Below are 18,912 nucleotides of genomic sequence, written 5' to 3'. Positions count from 1 at the left end.
TGACCTGAGTGTAATCAAAATAAAGGCAATAAAAAAAAAAAAAAAAAAATCAAGTTTAAATTTTCACCACAATTTTAAAGACTTAATTTTCATATCTGTGAAATATATTCTGTTTGGGTCATATTTCACAAAAACCACCAATAATTCATGGTAAAGCTTCACTTTCTCACCTACTTCCCAGGACTGATCATTTTTCTATGAGAGGCCACTGAGCAGCAGCAGGAGTTGCAGGTTAAATTTGCTCAAGGACGCTAACCTGTGGTTGTTGAAGCGCTAAGTCCAAGTTGTTTTCCCTCGACACATTTTCCCTGTGACTCAGAGGCTCCAAACCAGAGACCGTAAGACTCAAATCTGCATCTCTCATTTCTTATTTAATCATCTAAAATAGCTGTTACAGTTTTATTCACCTTGTACCACCACCGCTGATGCTCTTGTGTCTTCATCATTTTAAACATATTCTCTAAGAGGGATTTGTTGGATTTAACAATGTATCGATTTAACAACAACAACTTCACGTGTACTTGGTTGATTTTCACACAGTGTAATATGAGTGACTGAGCAGCCATGTCGGGTTTGGTGCATTCTCTGCCTCCAATACAAACGCACGCACGCACACACACAGACACACGCACACACACACACACACACACACACACAGACACACACACACACACACAGACACACACACACACACACACACACACACACACACACACACACACACACACACACACACACGTGCATTCTGTGTGAATTGCGCTTCCACCTGATACTATTTCATCCTGATCAATGCCTTTGTCCTACAGATCCAAAGCTTGAAAGCCGTGGCCTGTTGCCATGGTTATCTCTATTTGAAACCGGAGGGATTAACCTCCAGGGGGATGGCTTGGGAGAGAGAGAAAAGGAGACAGAGAGAGGGATGAGAGAGAACAGCAAAACAAGGGAAAAGAGGAGAGAAAAACAGCTACGAGTGAGATAAAGTCAAACCAACAATATATACATTATATATATATGTGTGTGTGTGTGTGTGTGTGTGTGTGTGTGTATAGGCCTATATATAGATAAACAGATAGATACAGAGACAGAGAGAAAGAGATCAAAACAAGTAGGACAGATAGAGGAAAAAGGGATAAAAGTGGGAGTGAAAGTGACTGAGGTTAGGGGTTGAGGAGGTGAACAGGTTGCTAAGTCCTTCTTGTGCACTGTCTTGTGTATAACACAATCACTCAACAATATACAACCCCAGTATTTCAACAATATAAAAAAATAGCCAAACAGAAAAACCGTTATGTTTGTGGCTTTATTTATCTCAACTATGTTGCCAACTTTATTCCCTTCTTAAATTTTGGTTTGGTTTGGTTTGGTTTGGCTCGGCTTGGTTTGTTTTGGCCATGCAGAAACCACTGGCATAAAATCCAAAACTAAATATTGGGATTCTCTCATCGGCTGTCGTTATGCTTTATTATGAAAAACAATAAAACGCAGCAAACGATCCTATTTCTCAAACACAAGTGTGTGAGTTTGAACCCCAGCCCTCTGGTTGAAGAACAGTGTCTGTGCTACAGGCGACGCATTCAAAGCAACATGTCACAACATGAAGCGGAATTCATTTAATATGCTGGCAGAAAATAAAAGCATGTAAACTGTACCAGTTTTGCATCAGAAGGTGGCTTTTTGAAGATACAAGTTCTTTGCAGTGTGCAGACTCTCTGAAGATGTGCTTGTGCTGTGGTGCTCAGATGAGAGAGCAGAGATTTTCTCGCCGTCTTTAGATGTCGGGACGAGGGCACAGTGGGGCCAGCTGACAGCTTGGCGGACCAAGGTTATTCACTTTTAGAAAGGGAAAACCAGCCTGAGTCAGCAGATACTAAAGGGCAGTCACACACACACACACACACACACACACACACACACACACACACACACACACACACACACACACACACATAAGCAAAGACACATGCACAGACATGGACATCTAACCGTTTCATCTCTGGTACGTGCACACACTCCCACATGGATGCACCACTGACTTCCACACACACGGTCTGTGAACACACACATTGCCCCACACACATACACCGCCAAGAGGTTAAATAGACTCATCGCTGGAACGCCACTGAGAAAACAGCAGCCTAATTACCATCATATCCTCCACCAAGGACACCTCATGACAGCACACTCAAACTCACAGTCATCTATTCATTTTACCTGTACAAACCACATCCTCCCCTCTTACAAAGCCATTAGGCTCTAACAAGGGTTCTTAAACTCTTCCAGCCCAAACCGAGCGGGTTTAGTTTCCTCCCGAGACACAGCCTCATTAAAGCGTCATCATATGAGCACCCACCACAACGCAGCCGGGCTTCTATTCTGGTTCCCAGCGGTGCCATAACCCCCAAAATTGTACTTCTATAGGATCTGATAACCAAGAACTCAACTAACCAGTCAACCAATTAATAACGACCTTATCTCTGATACACACAGTGCACACTCATTCATACAGTGCACACTCATTCATACACAGGCACGCATACAGACACATAAAGAGGACGGAAGCAGCAATTACATATGATTTATTAAAGCATGCATAAGAGCGTAGACGTGAGGACCTCAACACTTAACATTCATAGCAGAAGCCAGGAAGTTTTATCCACTTGCTGGACCGTGGCTGCTAATGTCCAATTTGCCCTCTCTGAACCAGAATATGAACGTTCCTGAAAAAAAGTCTGCCAGCAGATGTTAACTGGATATTCAAAGCTCTTGCCATAATTTCTCTTTTTCACATTGCTGAAACCTGAAGGTAAAACTGCAAAAGTAAATATTGTATAGAATTATTACTATTGTTTTTTTTATAAGAAATAAAGATTTAATTCCCTTGTCTTTTAGAGTGACTATTGCTACAAGCTATTAAGTCAAATTGAGTTAAAAGATATCTTATAATTCAGTTAAAGACGCACAAATTGTTTGGGTGCTATAAAATTAAATAAAATGAAAATAACTAATTATTTTTCATCTGCACTCAAGGGATTTAAGAAAAAAAAAAGAAGGAAAATATGAAAGACTGAACGGATACAGTCCTAGAGTCCTGTGTCATGTAAATGAAATGAAATGATTTTATTATAAAGTTTAAATTAAACCTATACTGCTGACCAGGAGCTTAATTTGATTTGCACAAGGCAAAGGTTAATCACTTTGGTTTCATCAAATATCCTGGCCAGTGGTTAGCAGACACATTCATCAGCAAGAAACATAAAGTTGACATTTTTGTAATTATTTAGGAAACAAATTTTTTGGGCAAATATTATTACATCCAGAAATGATCGACCAAAAATGTAGTGATTTTTAGACTGATCATAACCTTCAGATTTTACAGTTAAACATCAGAGGCTGGTTTTTATTATAAACATTTTTTCATAATGTAACATTACTATGACTTTCTTCAGGGTAGCTGTTACAATAGTTGGCACTCCAATCTGTCTGGAAGTACTCAAATGGTCAGTTCAGCACATCACAAAAAAAAGTGCCAGGCAGATAACTGTCTATTCTTAGGTTTTGAGATGTCTGTTATGAAACACCGCTGCCACCCACCACATATGCAAGTGATGGAGTTTCCTTTGCACTGCTACTATCATTCAAAACAATGTCCTGGTTATTTAGAATAACCTTACTGTGCACAGTTTTCATTGGAACCGGTTCTTTGGTAAGTTTTGCACGTGTGTACAATTTTGGTGGAGTAACTACATTATAGTAACTATAAACTATTTTCAAACATTTGCTGTTGAATTATAAATTATCTTCATTTTTAAGGAGTTCACCTGTTTTTCTGCAGAGATGTACACATGCATGCAAATCTTTGATCTGAGTAAATGTTACACGGAGCAGCAGGAATTGAAGGCGTCTCACTCAAGAGTCATCAAGATTTTCAGTGTGATCCTGTTTAGGTCTACAAAGACGAATGACCCTCAGGAACTCATAGGAGAAACGTTTCAAGAGGAAGAGTTGAAATGGGCATGTGTGAGTGAAAGAAAATGAAAGAAAGAAAAAAGAAGAAGAGGTATAGAGGTGAAGAGACGGACAGACGGGACCAGCAAGAGAAAAAGCCTCATTGGTTTTCAATGGGCATGTGCAGACTCAGACGTACTAAAAGGTTACAGCATTTGATTTGTGATATTCTACTCTGAAAGCTCTCGCTCTCTCTCTCTCACTCTCTCCGTCTGGAGGAGCAGTTTGGCTACTGCTGTCCACAAAGTTTGATCGATGGCTGAATTATGCCATCGGATTGTGAATCTAGCCGACTCTGCTGTCTGCCCAATGACAAACAACAAACATGCCTGGCCACCAATAACAATGAGAGATGTGAGGGCCCAGCAGCCAATCAGAAAACAGACTTAATAGTGTCCCCATAAAATAAGGACATTTCAGTCAGCCTCCCCTACCACCATTAATATACTTCATTCATATGTATTCCTCAGAGTGTGTGGAGTAAGATTTTAAATGCAGCGCCACCTTTTTTCTTCCTCAAACCCTCCTTTTCTTCTGGTCTTTTATTTTCCTCCTGTTCTTCCTCCTTCGCCTTGATCACTCCGCATTCCTCCCTCTCAGATTTCAGGCTGCCCACTCCATATTCACTCCATCTCTCTCTATCCTACCTCACTACAGCTCGGGCTTCCCACTCCCTCCCTCCATCAATCTCTCATATGCACCCTCCCTCGCTCCAGCAGCCCACTCAAAGGCTAATTCCACAGAGGGAGAGAATGTGAGGAGAGGTATTTTATAGTGTTTTCCAGTTATCTCTGTCCTTATAGAGCTGTTCTCAACCCAGCTCCATCAAACCGAGCACCACCCCCACTCTCTAGCTGCCTACTCCATTCGTCCTCTGTTCATGGCAATATTTCCCTCATTCCTCTTTGTTTTCCGTCCTCTCGGGGGTGATGCTGGGGGTGATACTAAATCTGAAGGGTTTCATTCCTAAATGAGGCATTCACCAGTTGAAAAACACCTTACTCTAACAAAATGGGGCCTGATACAAGCTGGAGACCCATTATCTCGTTTTCCTCTAAAATAATAGCATTTCAAATGTGATTGTTGTAGCCGATTGCTTCGTACTGTTGAAATATGAAGCAATAAAGATGTAATTCTTTTATTCACCATCAAATTAGATACATCATTTGTTTTGGAATGGGTGTGTTACTGCACATGTTTGGACAAACTTTACTTTAAATCTATTTTCACACACACACACACACACACACACACACACACACACACACACACACACACACACACACACACATAAAGAACTAACATCAGCCTGGGGGAGAAATCAAACAAGACTACAGTTTATTATGTTGCCACCGCTTAGGCATGTGTTTCATTTGATTTAATTAATGGTAACTTAATAACAAACTGACTGTGTCAATATATGCACAGCACAATATTTTGTCTTTTAATGAACTGTATTGACAGTATGTAATTATATTTCATTTGTGTATGACCTCATATAATGACATCATGATCCATATGCTGGTTCTCAGCTGTTGTATTTACTCTGTAGAACAAAAGAATACATCTGATCCCAGTATTGACATGCTAAAAGAAAAGAAGGTTCATTACAGTATAACTCTTTATTAGTAACGAGTAACCGTAATGTAGCTGTTGTATCGTATGTCTTCATGACGCATCAAAAATATCTGAAAGTCTAAAACAAGTTTTCAAAGCTTTTCTCTGTGATTCAAAAATCCAGTTTTGGAGCTTTAGGGACATTTTCTCTCCGAGTGCAGACATCAAAACTTAACCACCACCCAGTTGTGTCTGTGCTGTTTCTGCACTCAGCCATCGTGCAGGGGGGCAGCCAGGGACGTTTTCATATATGTAAAAAAAAAAAAAAAAAGTCTCTTCTGCTAATCTGTCTAGACCAGTTGACTTAAAGATTCAAACATTAACAAACCCACGACAGCACATATTTTCCCAAACAGCAGGTTTTAGATTTTAGTCAGACCCGAAGACAAACGACTCAAAGAAAGTAAAACTTCATTAACAATACGGTATTCACAATGTCCTCTGTGTTCTTAATCGAGTCTCTCCATGCGACTGCTCTTTACTCGTGCATGAACCCCTTTTTCCTGTCTGCTCTGGCAAAATTCATCGTCTCAGAAAAGGCACGACTCCTGTTTGGAGCTCTAAAATGATCATTTTTAATAAACACATTGCATCAACTATTTATGAGCGGAGACCCCTTCAGATGCATGGCTCTTGGCTGCATATCACTTAAGCTACAATATGCTGCTCCAGGCTGGATACACACTGCAAGGTCTTTCAAACATTCAGCTGATATCCTACAAAATAGCAGACCACGGAAAGAGAGAAAAAGAACCACTGTACAATAAACACGGGTGGAACTTTCACTTAGTGTTTGTGAATTTGTGTAGGATGGCTAAATTGTAAATGAACCGTAAAAAATACTATAGGCCTCTTGTTACAGTTATTGTGGCATGGATAACAATCATGGTATTGGGCATATGATAAGTACTGTAATAAGCAGCGACAGAAGCACTTAAAGAAAGCAGTCTAAAAAGACTTGTTGGGAAATGTACCAGTGTTTCCTGGTGTCCTCTCTGAAACTATGTTGTTTCTCGTTCTGCAGTAAAGTTATACATCATTTGCCAGGAACAGAAACTGAATCAGATTATTTTGTGTTATGAAACGTGATATTTTGTTGTTGCTCTTTCGCAAAAACGGGTTTTAGCCGATAACTCATTAGATAAATACTCTCATGTTTGCACTCTTGGTGATCACACAATTACTTGCAGTCATTTATTAAGATTTCAGTTGTGGTTACAATATTCTTGCGCATGTGCAATCCCTTTCTTAATGGTATAGTACACAAGCTAATGCACAAAAATAAAGGTGTCACAAGAAATGATTATGATTATGAAGAGAAATATTTTCTCATCAGCAGCCAAGAGGCACATTAATCTCCCAAAAACCCATCTTCATCTTCATTTTCCCCTCCATCCCTCTGCCTCTCACACGTTCTTCCTCCCATCCACGTCCATCTCTTCCTTTTCTTTTTCTCACTTATCCACTTAACTCCTCCATCTCTCTCCCTACCATCTCCCTCCGCACACACTGACACAAAAAGAAGACACACACAAACCCAGGGCCGGTAATGCAGGGTTAATAAGATTGGAGAGCAGCTGATGGTTGTGCACATTCAGGCCAGATTACATTTAATTCGATTGGGTTTCACTCACTAGGCTCCCTCCCACTCCCCTCTTCTCTCTCCCTTTCTTTCCTCCTTCTCCTCTTTGTCCTCCTCCTGCTTTTGTTGGACCAGAGGTGGTCCGGCCTCACAAAAAGACACAGGTTCGCACAGAGGGATACAACATGTGCACACACATATACATTCAGCTTTCATTTTGGAGCTCGCCATGAACGCACACACGCGCGCGCACGTGCGCGCACGCGTGCACACGCACACGCACACGCACACACACACACACACACACACACGTCCCTGGCCACTCTACTGTCCTTTCTGTTGTTTTTTTGGCAAGTGCAGCGTGTCAATGCAGGATTCGTGGACACAAGGAGAAGCATAGAAAATAGAGAACAAAGAAAAAGGACACACAGGCCCTCATCACATACCTGTGCAAAGTAAATTACACAAGCTGTGCTCTGTGACTCAACACTAAATAAGCTAAAGCAGAAGCTAAACATACTTTAAAAATAGTATTTCTATAAGTGAAACAAGAGATATTATTAACAGATTGTCCTGTCTTCAGTGTAAAAAAGGGAGTTTAAGGGCGAGGATAACTTAAAGACAGACACAAAGATGGAAAGTGAGAACACACACACACACACACACACACACACACACACACACACACACACCCTGGCCACTCTGCTGTCCTCCACTTTTATGTGATTCATTATCTGTATTTTACAATGTCAACTTTGCCTTGAACCAGACACAAGGATGGAGCTCTTGAGGAAAAAAAAGGACATTATAATTCATCAAATGTCTAATCAAAAATTGATTGTTAAAGATATATATATATATATATATATATATATATGTATAAATAAAAGTATGTGTATGCTGGAGTACTATAAAATAATGTTGCAAAAAAGGAAATCCCAAGAAATTGTCTATGACAGGACAGTCGGACAACATAATTGCAGATCTCAGGTCCTGCTGTTGTAGCCCGTACACCTCAAGGTTGGACGTTTTGTGAATTCTGAGATGCTCTTCTGCTCACCACAGTGGTAAAGACTGCTTACCTGAGTTACTGTGGCCTTTGTCTCAGCTCCAACCAGTCAGGTCCTTCTCCTCTGACCTCTCTCATCAACAAGGGGTTTCTGTCTGTTCAACTGCTGCTCACCGGATGTTTTTTGTTTCGTGCACCATTCTGAGAAAAGTCTAGACACTGTTGAGATCAACTTTTTTCCCCAATTCTGATGTTTGATGTGAACATTAAATGAAGCTCCTGACATGTATCTGCACAATTTTACGCACTGAACTGCTGACACGTGATTGGCTGATAGGATAATTTGCGTGAATAATCAGGTGTTCCTAATAAAGTGTATAACTGCAGTGTTTGTTTTGATTCGTCTCATTTGTGATTTGAGCAGCCCCGACATTACTCCATGACTATGTGTGTTAATCTTTGCTGTGATCTCAATCACAGGGTAACATACAAACTGCTGAGGTTTCCCATCACCACATCTGGACCCATGAAAGAGAGACAGCTAATGCTAGCCAGACGTTCTCCTCCTCTCTTATAATGTGAGATAAACAACACAACACTGTGTTCTGAACTCAGTCGCTGAACATGGTTTCTTGCAGGAAGCGGGTGGTGGTTATATTCGCTTCACAAGAGCTTTAGCCATCATTGTGTTTACAAGACAAGACATTATAATACGCCCTCTGAGCAGCCCTACGTGTTCCGGGCAGAATGGAAGCTACAGTGAGTCGCTATCGGAAAGTGACAAGTTGTGCCAGGGCGAGCTGGTTAGTATGTTATCTTCGGTAGAAGAAAAGACGTGATATAGACAAGAGTTAACTTTGGAATTGCTCTCCACCGCTGTTGGCGAGTAAAGGAATGAAGTTTGATGCTGAACTAGCAACGTTTCTTCTAGACTGGTAAGCAAACAGGTGTTAATGCTAACACTGGCTATGCAGCAATAGCAAAACTTACAAATAGCTCCTTTAATAATGGTAAAATGACATGAACAAAAAAACACCTAGTGGGAATCAGAGCTTACCTTAGCAAGCTAGGCTAACTAGCTTTTACTTTCTGAGTGTACACATTAGAGGGTCAACATTTGTAATATATAAACTATAACATATATACAAATAACAACACAATAGAGGCACAACACGGAAGATGATAAAACACCCTAAAATGCTGTTTCCACAAACATGTCCAAATATTGGTTTATCCTCTTTTGAAAAACTGAAAGATTATTATTATTATATATTAGCAATAATCTTCTCATTCTCTATATAACACAGTGGTTGTGCTTTAAGTTTGAATATGTTGAGAGGGATATGAGACAAAACAGACCATACAGTAGAGGAAACATCATGGCAGCACGGAATATAAAGGCATATACTGTAAGTTGTCGCATTTTCAAATGAAGCTCGTTTGTCATAGACTAACAAATTTCACATTATATTCACGTTTGTGAAAGTATAGTGTGTTATATGTTGCAAACAGACAGAGGGGGAAAAAAAGAAGAATATATAAAAAACTAAAAGGAATTAAACATATGAATAACTGGGGTGAGGTGAAAAAGGAGGGTGACAGTTTCAGGAAAGAAAAGACGAGAGTGATAGACACTAAGGGTGAGAAAGAGAGCGATGCCTGCGCCTTCCTGTCTATGTGTTTTTTGTCTCTGTTCATCTTTTTTTATGTCTCTGTCTGCTCTGTTGTCCTCTTCTTCCCATCACTAACCTCAGCTGTCAGACACACACACGGAACATACAGGCATATACAGGCAGAGCACACACATGCACACAGGGGAGAATGCGAGCACACACCGGATGCATCAGTAAACGCAGTGAAGAGAACATCAAGCATCTGGCTTTTATCTGACACAGACGCAAGACGAAAGAAAGAAAGAAAGAAAGTAAGAAAAAAAGAAAGAAAGAAAGAAAGAAAGAAAGAAAGAAAGAAAGAAAGAAAGAAAGATCACAACTCTAAGAGTTTAGTTTGATAAATGAGAGTCTTACAATAAAAGTTCCCTTTCTGTGTGTATGTGTATGTCCTCTCCCGCTTTTTCATCACACCAAACCTTCCTCTCTCACCCACACAGACCCCCCTCCTTTCTCTCTCTCTCTCTTTCACTCTCTGTCCTCACTCAACCCTGTAACTAATGACTCTAGAGGAAGCAAACACACACCCACACACACAAATAAACACTCAAACACACATATAGAGGAGGAGGTGAGAAAAAACTGTACAGGAGAGAGGATGAGGAGGAAGGGGGGGGGGTCAGATGAAGAGAAGAGAAGAGAAGAGAGGTAAAAAAAAAAAAAGAGGCAGAGAAGGGGAGTTAAAGCCAGGAGGTGCCAAGGACAAAGTGGAGGGGAGAGGAAGAAAGGGAGAGAAGAAGGGAGGGAGGTGTGAAGTGTCACTGCCAGTGGTACCATCTCTCTAATTAGCATAGTGACCTTGGTCCTCTGTAACTGTTATTGTACACACAAACACACACACAGTGCCCAGTGCTCATATGCATATAATACAGTGTGTGTTTTGTGTTTGCATGGTAAAGTAGTGCCTGGTATGAATTTTAATGCACAATATTTTTCTAAATGTTTTTACTTAGGAAGATCAGTCTTTTGCAATGACAACATTTCACATACATTTCTCTCTCACACACACACACACACACACACACACGTCCCTGGCCACTCTGCTGTCCTTTCTGTTGTTTTTTGGCAAGTGCAGCGTGTCAATGCAGGATTCGTGGACACAAGGAGAAGCACAGAAAATAGAGAACAAAGAAAAAGGACACACAGGCCCTCATCACATACCTGTGCAAAGTAAATTACACAAGCTGTGCTCTGTGACTCAACACTAAATAAGCTAAAGCAGAAGCTAAACATACTTTAAAAATAGTATTTCTATAAGTGAAACAAGAGATATTATTAAAAGATTGTCCTGTCTTCAGTGTAAAAAAAGGGAGTTTAAGGGCGAGGATAACTTAAAGACAGACACAAAGATGGAAAGTGAGAATGACGCAGGGAGAGAGAGAGAGAGAAAAGCGAACTATGAGAGAGGAGAGCAGGCAAGAGAGAGGGGGAGTACAGCTGTAGCAGTAATCATCTTCCAGGTCAACAGTAATTACCAAGAAGACTGAGGAAGTGAGTGTAGGACACACAGTTTCTGCTCTCTTCACATCTTGGCTTGCTGTATTTTCTTTTTGTCTCATTTATTTTTCGCAACCAAAACATGCACCTATCACAAAGTGGATGTAGGATAAAAAGGTTTCTCACAGTGAGTACAATTATATACACACCAACAGTCTAATCTTGCCTCAGATGTGCTCCAATTAATTCACAGGTAATGTCAGGAAGTTGCTCTAATAATGTTAAACTGTGAGGTTGAATGTTCAGACTTACACTATGAGATATACAGCTGCTTCCTACTCTCCTACTGGCGTTTTAAGCTATTTTAACCTTCTTGCCCTGAGTTTAGCCTCTCAGGCAGCACATACCACCCACATCCCTCACTTGATGCACAACACAGTCAAGTATACAACTTGTGTTTCTATTGAACTTGAACTTTATTGACTGTGTTAACATGCTTTCCACTGTCTCACCTTAAACACCGACTCAACAGAAATGTTTTCACACCCGTTTCTCACTCTAATCACACTAAAATTTTAGTGAAGCCTTTTAATGAGTTGTGTCTCTCAATTTTAACTCTTATTGTTAATGCTGCTCTGTGAACGATAGGTGATATTCGTGTTTTTAAAATGTGAATGTAGAGAACAGGAAAGATTGTGGAAAGGTCACAGGCTCCATGTCCACTATATCCACCTGATGGAGTTACAGTGTTCAGTGAAAGTTCATCTGAAACCACTGATAAAACTGTCTCCAATGTTTTGTCTGCTATTCATTACTTCATAGATGTATTTATTACTTTGTCAGTAAGGTTAAGGACATAGTATCTCCTGTCAAAACCAGCACACAGTCCATCAGATATGAACCTCAACAGTGTCTTTTATTTTTGTTAAAATATATGTAGACTTCACTAGCGTTTGATAATTAATCATAACATTTAATCATTCACAAAGCCACCTTTAGTTTGCTATGAAACATACAGTTTTACAAGGCAGTAGATGAAGGTTTTGTGTATTTTTCTGTGGTGGTACCATTTAACATGGTTTGTGGGATTCCTGGCAACCAAAGGTAACTTTAGACAGACTGCATGTGTTTACCTTCATATTTTTTTATATAATGTGCAATATATGCTGCAAATATACCAAAGCTATGTGAGTTTTAGTATTTTGATAGAGGTAAGACAAATGTATTGAAGGCATTACTTTTAAGCAGCATCATAAAACATTTTCTGACCCTGCATGTCATTCATATCATCATATTAATACCATGTCTGGTTCATTTGATTTCACGTCAATATTTCCCAAGGTTATGTCCAATGTTTTTGGATATTTAAAGTTAAAGGGGCTATTTGTAAGTGGTGCTACTGCTACATAGCTAACGTTAGCACTAACAGCTGTTCCCTTACAGTCTAGAAGAAATATTTCAAATTCAACATCAGACTTCATTCCTTTCCTGGCCAGGAGCTGTCTCCCACAGTGGAGAGCAACCCTCTTATTTTGTTTCTCTATCGTGTCTCATCGCTTCCCAATACCGAGTCAGTGTAGCGTCCTGTCTGTCCTGAAGCAGTAACACTGCTCAGAGGGCATATTATGTATTGTACTCTTGTATTATAAATGCAATAATGGCTGAAGCTCTTGGAAAGGCCGGTAAGTAAACAGCTGTTCTTGCTAACATTGGCTATGTAGCAATAGGAAAACTTACAAGTAACTCCTTCAAGTACATTTTGTGCTTTGCTGAATTTATCTTTATAGATTAGATCCCAAGAACACACTCACAGTGTTTGGCCCAGCATTTCAGACCAGCACAGGCTCAGTGGTGATGTTCAATGTGAGATCAGTATAGTGTTATACAAACCTGCGCTCCCTAAAAAAATAACCAATAATCTCCTTTCTTGAATGTCTCATCTCTCTTTCACAAAAGCTAATCACCTCCTTTTTTTCCTCTCTACTTCCTCCTCCCTGCTCTCTTTGGAGGTAAAGCTTTCAACTCTCGAGCAGATAAGAACAAGAACAAAGGTTTCTGTCCCAGCTAACCTACAAACATCAGTGTACTCTGAGAGAGATGTAAGGACTAGCGTGGCTTGAGTTTTCACTTTGACAAATTTGTCTCTGTCAGTCTAATTGGTACTGAATGCATTAAAACCAAGATTTTGTCAAACCCCAATTAAGCTGCTCATCTTACAAAATGTTAAAGGCTCGAGCTGGAAATCCAACATCAGTGAAACTGACTTTCTCATTGCACCCTGATTCAGGAAAGTTAGCCAGGACATCAGCAGCTCTGTGCATAATTAGTTCATGAAACAGTAAGAAGGCTGTGTAATTTCATTTGGAATTGACTCCTTGCCCTCTATTCCATCCCTCCGGAAAACTCAATCTCCAAGGAGTTGAGGGTTCTCCTCTCTTTAATAACAGCAAAACACATCAACACTGCTTTTCCAAATGCCCCCCCCAAGCCGTTACGAACAAAATAAGAGATGGAAGTCTAATGAAAAGAGGTTTAATAGAAGAGCGAGGCAAAGGTGGCTCAAAGGCTTACTGCTGTTTAATTCAATGGGATGCTCCTGATGCCTGAAGACTGGCCCATTTTAATTGCACTCCTCTCTCATTTATAAAAGGAAGCATGCAGCGATACAGCCTTAATGAATCTGAAAGCAATGCAGGCTATTCAGTGTCTTTCTGTCACATGTATAGAAGTATAATGTGATTGTGCTGGTTAAGCCCACATGTTTTGGTACAACATTGTTGTCCACGACTGCCAGCTACACACACATGGGCAGCAGAGTAACCTGTATGCTTTCTTTGAGAGAAAAGACACACTGGAGTATGGGCTACTCTACAATGATGTGATTCATGTTCATGTTGCGCTCTCTGTCCTTCACACACAACTTAATGCGCGCACACACACACACACACACACACACACACACACACACACACACACACACACACACAGACTTCTACAACTACAAACATAAATTATTATTGCCTTTTGAGGAGTAAAAAAAGAAATGGAGAATATAAATAGAGAAATTGGAGAACAAATACAAGAGAAATGAGGGAAATAAAGACCAAAAAAAGAGTATAGGGGGAGGAGGTCGGTGCAGCTGTCTTAATCATCTGCCCCATCCTGTCTCCCATCTTTTCAAGGATTTGATCAATAATCTCATCACTGACTAAATCCAAGCTGCAACTATCGGTCTCACATCAGTCAATGTAACAGAATAAGTGATATACAGCAAATCCAGTTACTATCAACATCACTCATCAACCATATACAGTAGTGTCAACTATCATCAACACCTTTACCATCATCACCTCCAACACCACCAGCTTCAGTCCAGGATTTACAGACAGTAACTGCACCTACCTGGAGTTTACGGCATCGCAAGAAAGCCAGAGATCTCAGTAAAAATAAGTAGAGCAGACTAGAGAGTGAAGGGCGGGGTGAAGCTTACCTTCGCCATCTGTGCCTGGACTCCACTGGCTTTGAGCGAGGCCACAGCCTTCTGGGCTGCTGCAGGGCTGTCAAAGTCCACGAAACCATAGCCTGTAAACACACATGACAGTGGTAACACAGAGGTAAGGAGGAGCAGAGTCAGGATAAAAGGATAAAAAGATACAAAATAAAAGGAATATCAGTTGATGTTGGTCTTAATACCACCGAGTTAAACCAGTCAGTGTTCATTTCTGTCAGAAATACAAGCCTGTGTCTTGTTTTCAGTACTGCATTAATCAAGTCAGGTCATGTATTTAATGAAAGCTGCAGGTTCCTCCATTAAATGTGTTGTAGCACAGAGCATCAACAGTAATGAACAGTTACTCTTGCTTATGATCCAAAAGATCTCCTAATGTCTGCACAAGCTCTTTATTACAGCTCTTTGCACTAGAATTATGACCATGTTTTCTAATGACTCCAGTGTCTCTCACTGTAGGCTATTTCATAATGGTGCTGCTCCATCGCAAACTGTAGATGTACATATATCCTATACCATGTGTATAGTAACTGTATGCTGAATGAATTCTTCGTTTACGTGTCAAATCTACTGCATTCCTATTGTTTGACATTTAGTACCCCACTGCCTTACATATGAGCTCATTTTGTCCCTGCACTACTCTAAATCTGTCATTACACTTGGTGCTTCTACAGTAGTGGTCAATGCTGTATGGCTCGGCACCAGTAACAGCCTGAGAAATTCTCTGCATTTAATGCAGCGATTAAAGTCATTCAGGGTCTGGTTTAAAGAAATAAAGATGCACAGAAAATGTAACCCAGTCGATTTTATCTACTGCATCATTTTGTGTGCGTGTGTGTGTGCGTCTATGTGGACAGTTTATCAGTCAAATTGTCAGTGCTCTGGGGATCTAGTTTGGGCCCTACAGGAAGCACCGAAGGACAAAAGATCTGAACAAACACATATCAATCTCTGCTTTCAGAAATACGCCCTGTTTTACTGGGTCACATGGGTGTGGCTGGAAAGAGATGTCAAAGAGGCAAAAAGAAAAAAGAAAAGAAGACACAGCCAGTCTGCTGCGTGAATGACAGTTCACATTGCAAAGGTGTGTGGTATTTGTGAACAAAACCAAGAGACTGTTGCTAGAATAGTTCTGACAGTATTTGCGTGTGTATAAGAGAGACTAATAAAAGAGAGATATTGACACGCATGAGTTAAGCCGGAGAGAGAGAGAGAGAGAGAGAGAGAGAGAGAGAGAGAGAGAGAGAGAGAGAGAGAGAGAAATGTTTGGAAAGCACAGCGGCTTTGGAATTCCAGCTGTAGTTTTGAGTGGGCTGCATGTTAACACAATTAAATGATCCACATTTCAAAAGCCTCACTCATCACAATCCTAAATGTAAACACGTTCACAATGTGGGAATACACTTCCTCTCTCTCTCTCTCTCTCTCTCTCTCTCTCTCTCTCTCTCTCTCTCTCTCTCTCATTCCTAACATCTGTTCTTGTCTGTCCGTCTTTTCCAGGATTTGGAGCCGTGCTCAGTTTTGCTGATAGGCAGATGATTTTCTTATTGTTCAAAGGCAGCAAGCTGCTCTCCCAGCAAGATCTGCACCGCACACACAAATATTTATACTGCTGCTAATGAGAAACCCATAATTTAGCCAAAATAGGGTAACGCAAACACACGTGCAAGTACTGTATATCCCGTACACATATACTGTGCATACATTAGTGACTGTGACAAACTGCATCCACGCACGCACACACACACATGCACACACACGCGCACACAAACACACAAACAATCGCGCACACCACATACACGAGCATTTGCTGTTTTTTTGCACTTAATCTATATTTACCTAATTAGGTCCACACCAAAACAGTTGAACTAATTGAGAATGCACACACAGTAATCATCAGTCGCCTGCCAAGATGCTCTCATTTTATTCCAAAAAATGTTTTTAAAAATTCCCCATCTCTCATATTTCACACTTCAACTAATGGGTGTTTGTTTAACCATGGCCTGTCCATGTAATTAGTGAGAAAATAAAGCCTGAAACATGGCTCACAATGGATAATTCAATCAGCAGTAGAACAAAACAGTGGTCTTTTGTTTGATGGCAGCAGCTACGACATGTATCAGTGGTGCACATGGAGAACGACTGCATTTATAAAGCTGGTGCTTTAAGGACAAATAAATGTAGCTACATGAAAATAATGAGCTGCACGAGCTGTCTGTGTGCCAACTATATAAGTTACTCATGTGACAAAGCTTTATTAGAGATAAACATATTTCAGCTCAGTAGATAGAGATTTGTCAGCCTCCACACTAAACAGCAGCTGTGACACTGACTCATTTAGAGTACTTCATTTGTTGAGTGGTTTATTTAACCATTTTCATTTCCTCCTGTGTAATAATTAAGTATGAAATTCATTATGAATTATTATATTTCTGTGATATGAGGGCAGCAGGGGGTTCCATGATACAGTAGGTCTGCATAAAAATTTGAATTTTACCCACCATTAGTAACCTGTGGCCTTACGTAATTGTCAATTTTCAATTATTTGGAGCCATCCAGGATGTAAAAATGAATGGAGAAAAAAACAAATACTAAAATATAATAATATAATAATAAAATTTTGTCAAAGAGACAGAATAACGCTGGAAAACATGAAACACTGGAACATTTAAAGCCCTGTATAACATTTGTATAACAAAAGTATCTGGTGACCATAACATGATTTTATCCAAATGAATCATAATTTTTCCGAGTAGCAATACAAGCACGTGGAATATTCATAACACACATCGGCAACACCTCACTGAATGTGGGGGTAACTCTGGCACTAATAGTAAATTCTCTTACCCACGGCACTAAGGTATAATGGGCCGATTGTGCTTGTTTACAATTAAACCAAAGGCTTAAGACTTTAATCTGTAGTGTAACCAGGAGACACTTCTTGGAGCTGCTTTGCTTACAGTGATTTACACATAAACCATGAAGGCTCATATGAAAATGTGTCCGTAGTATTACTGTGCCAGAAAACTAAGTCCATGTCCCAGGGGCCTTGTATATGCTCTCTAAATAAAATATTGAGTTGTTGTAGACATTGGCATGTAATCTATCTTTGCGCTGCACATTTTAGTGCGTCCTCACATCTAAATACGTTCGAGTGCTGGCTTGGGGAATGATACATATCATACCTATCGCCAGACACCGTTCATCTTTCTATAGGCATGAATGATAGGCATATTTTTTCTCCACACATTCCTCTCCATGACTAGTTTGGTGTGACAGAACGTCAGCCTTGAACAGTATGTGCCATTTGCTTTACTCTATTCATCACTCACGGCAAGATCTGTGAATCCTGAAAATGTATTTGCCCCTCTTTTCAGGGAGGTCAGAGGTCAAGTATCAGCAACAGAACACACCCCAGAAGCCGGTAGGCATTCATTGTTTTGCTCGAGGACACTTCAGCTGGGTGGAAGCCTGCTGAGTCTGTGAGCAGATGCCTGCCTTCCAAGCTGATAGACACTAAAGCCAAATTACTCCACTGATATTTCTACCCAATATGTAACTTGTACATTTTCAAATAACCAATACACTAAAACCCACCCTCTTTCATCCAGTGAAAACTCTCATCTCATGTGGATGTAAATGATAGCTCTTCTGATATGGATATTTCCAGAGAACGGAAGAATGAAAATAATATCTCTGAATTATATAATCCTCCTCATGTGTGCCCTGTCCCTCCCATCTGTGGACTCATGATGACACAGAGATGAAAATCCATCTTGCTCAGTCAGGCCTGGCAAATATTCCACTTGTGAATGAAAAAAAAACATTTTATTACGAAGAGCAAACACACGTGAATACACATGCATATGCGCTCACAGACACAGATGGAAGCGCAGATGAACACACACACACACACACACACACACACACACACACACATCCCAAGCTTCCATCTAATCTCCTGAGCTCCCAGGGTTCCTGGCCTTGGGCCATTAGAATGGGCTAACCGAGTACAGAGGGAACAGGAGAGAGACGGAGCAAAGGAGGAATGGGAGGAGGGGCAATGAGTTGGGGGGGGGGGGGG

General features: G+C 40.4%; 1 protein-coding gene across 3 annotated transcripts in view; it reads right to left on the bottom strand.

The window, feature by feature from the left end:
* Nucleotides 1-18,912, bottom strand: part of LOC111655937 (RNA-binding motif, single-stranded-interacting protein 3) — a 112,996-nt gene that overhangs the window by 49,326 nt on the left and 44,758 nt on the right. For all 3 annotated transcript variants that reach the window (XM_023407505.2, XM_087174293.1, XM_023407504.2), the window contains exon 4: nucleotides 14,811-14,902. In XM_023407505.2, coding sequence (XP_023263273.1) covers nucleotides 14,811-14,902 — 92 coding nt within the window. The remainder of the gene's footprint in view (nucleotides 1-14,810; nucleotides 14,903-18,912) is intronic.

The sequence above is a fragment of the Seriola lalandi genome, unplaced genomic scaffold (assembly GCF_002814215.2).
Source record: "Seriola lalandi dorsalis isolate HSWRI2012SDOR001 ecotype SW California unplaced genomic scaffold, Sedor1 jcf7180002054336, whole genome shotgun sequence".
In the NCBI taxonomy this organism is placed as follows: Eukaryota; Metazoa; Chordata; class Actinopteri; order Carangiformes; family Carangidae; genus Seriola; species Seriola lalandi.
Note: the sequence above shows the minus strand (reverse complement) of the source record. Positions and strands in the feature narration are given on the sequence as shown.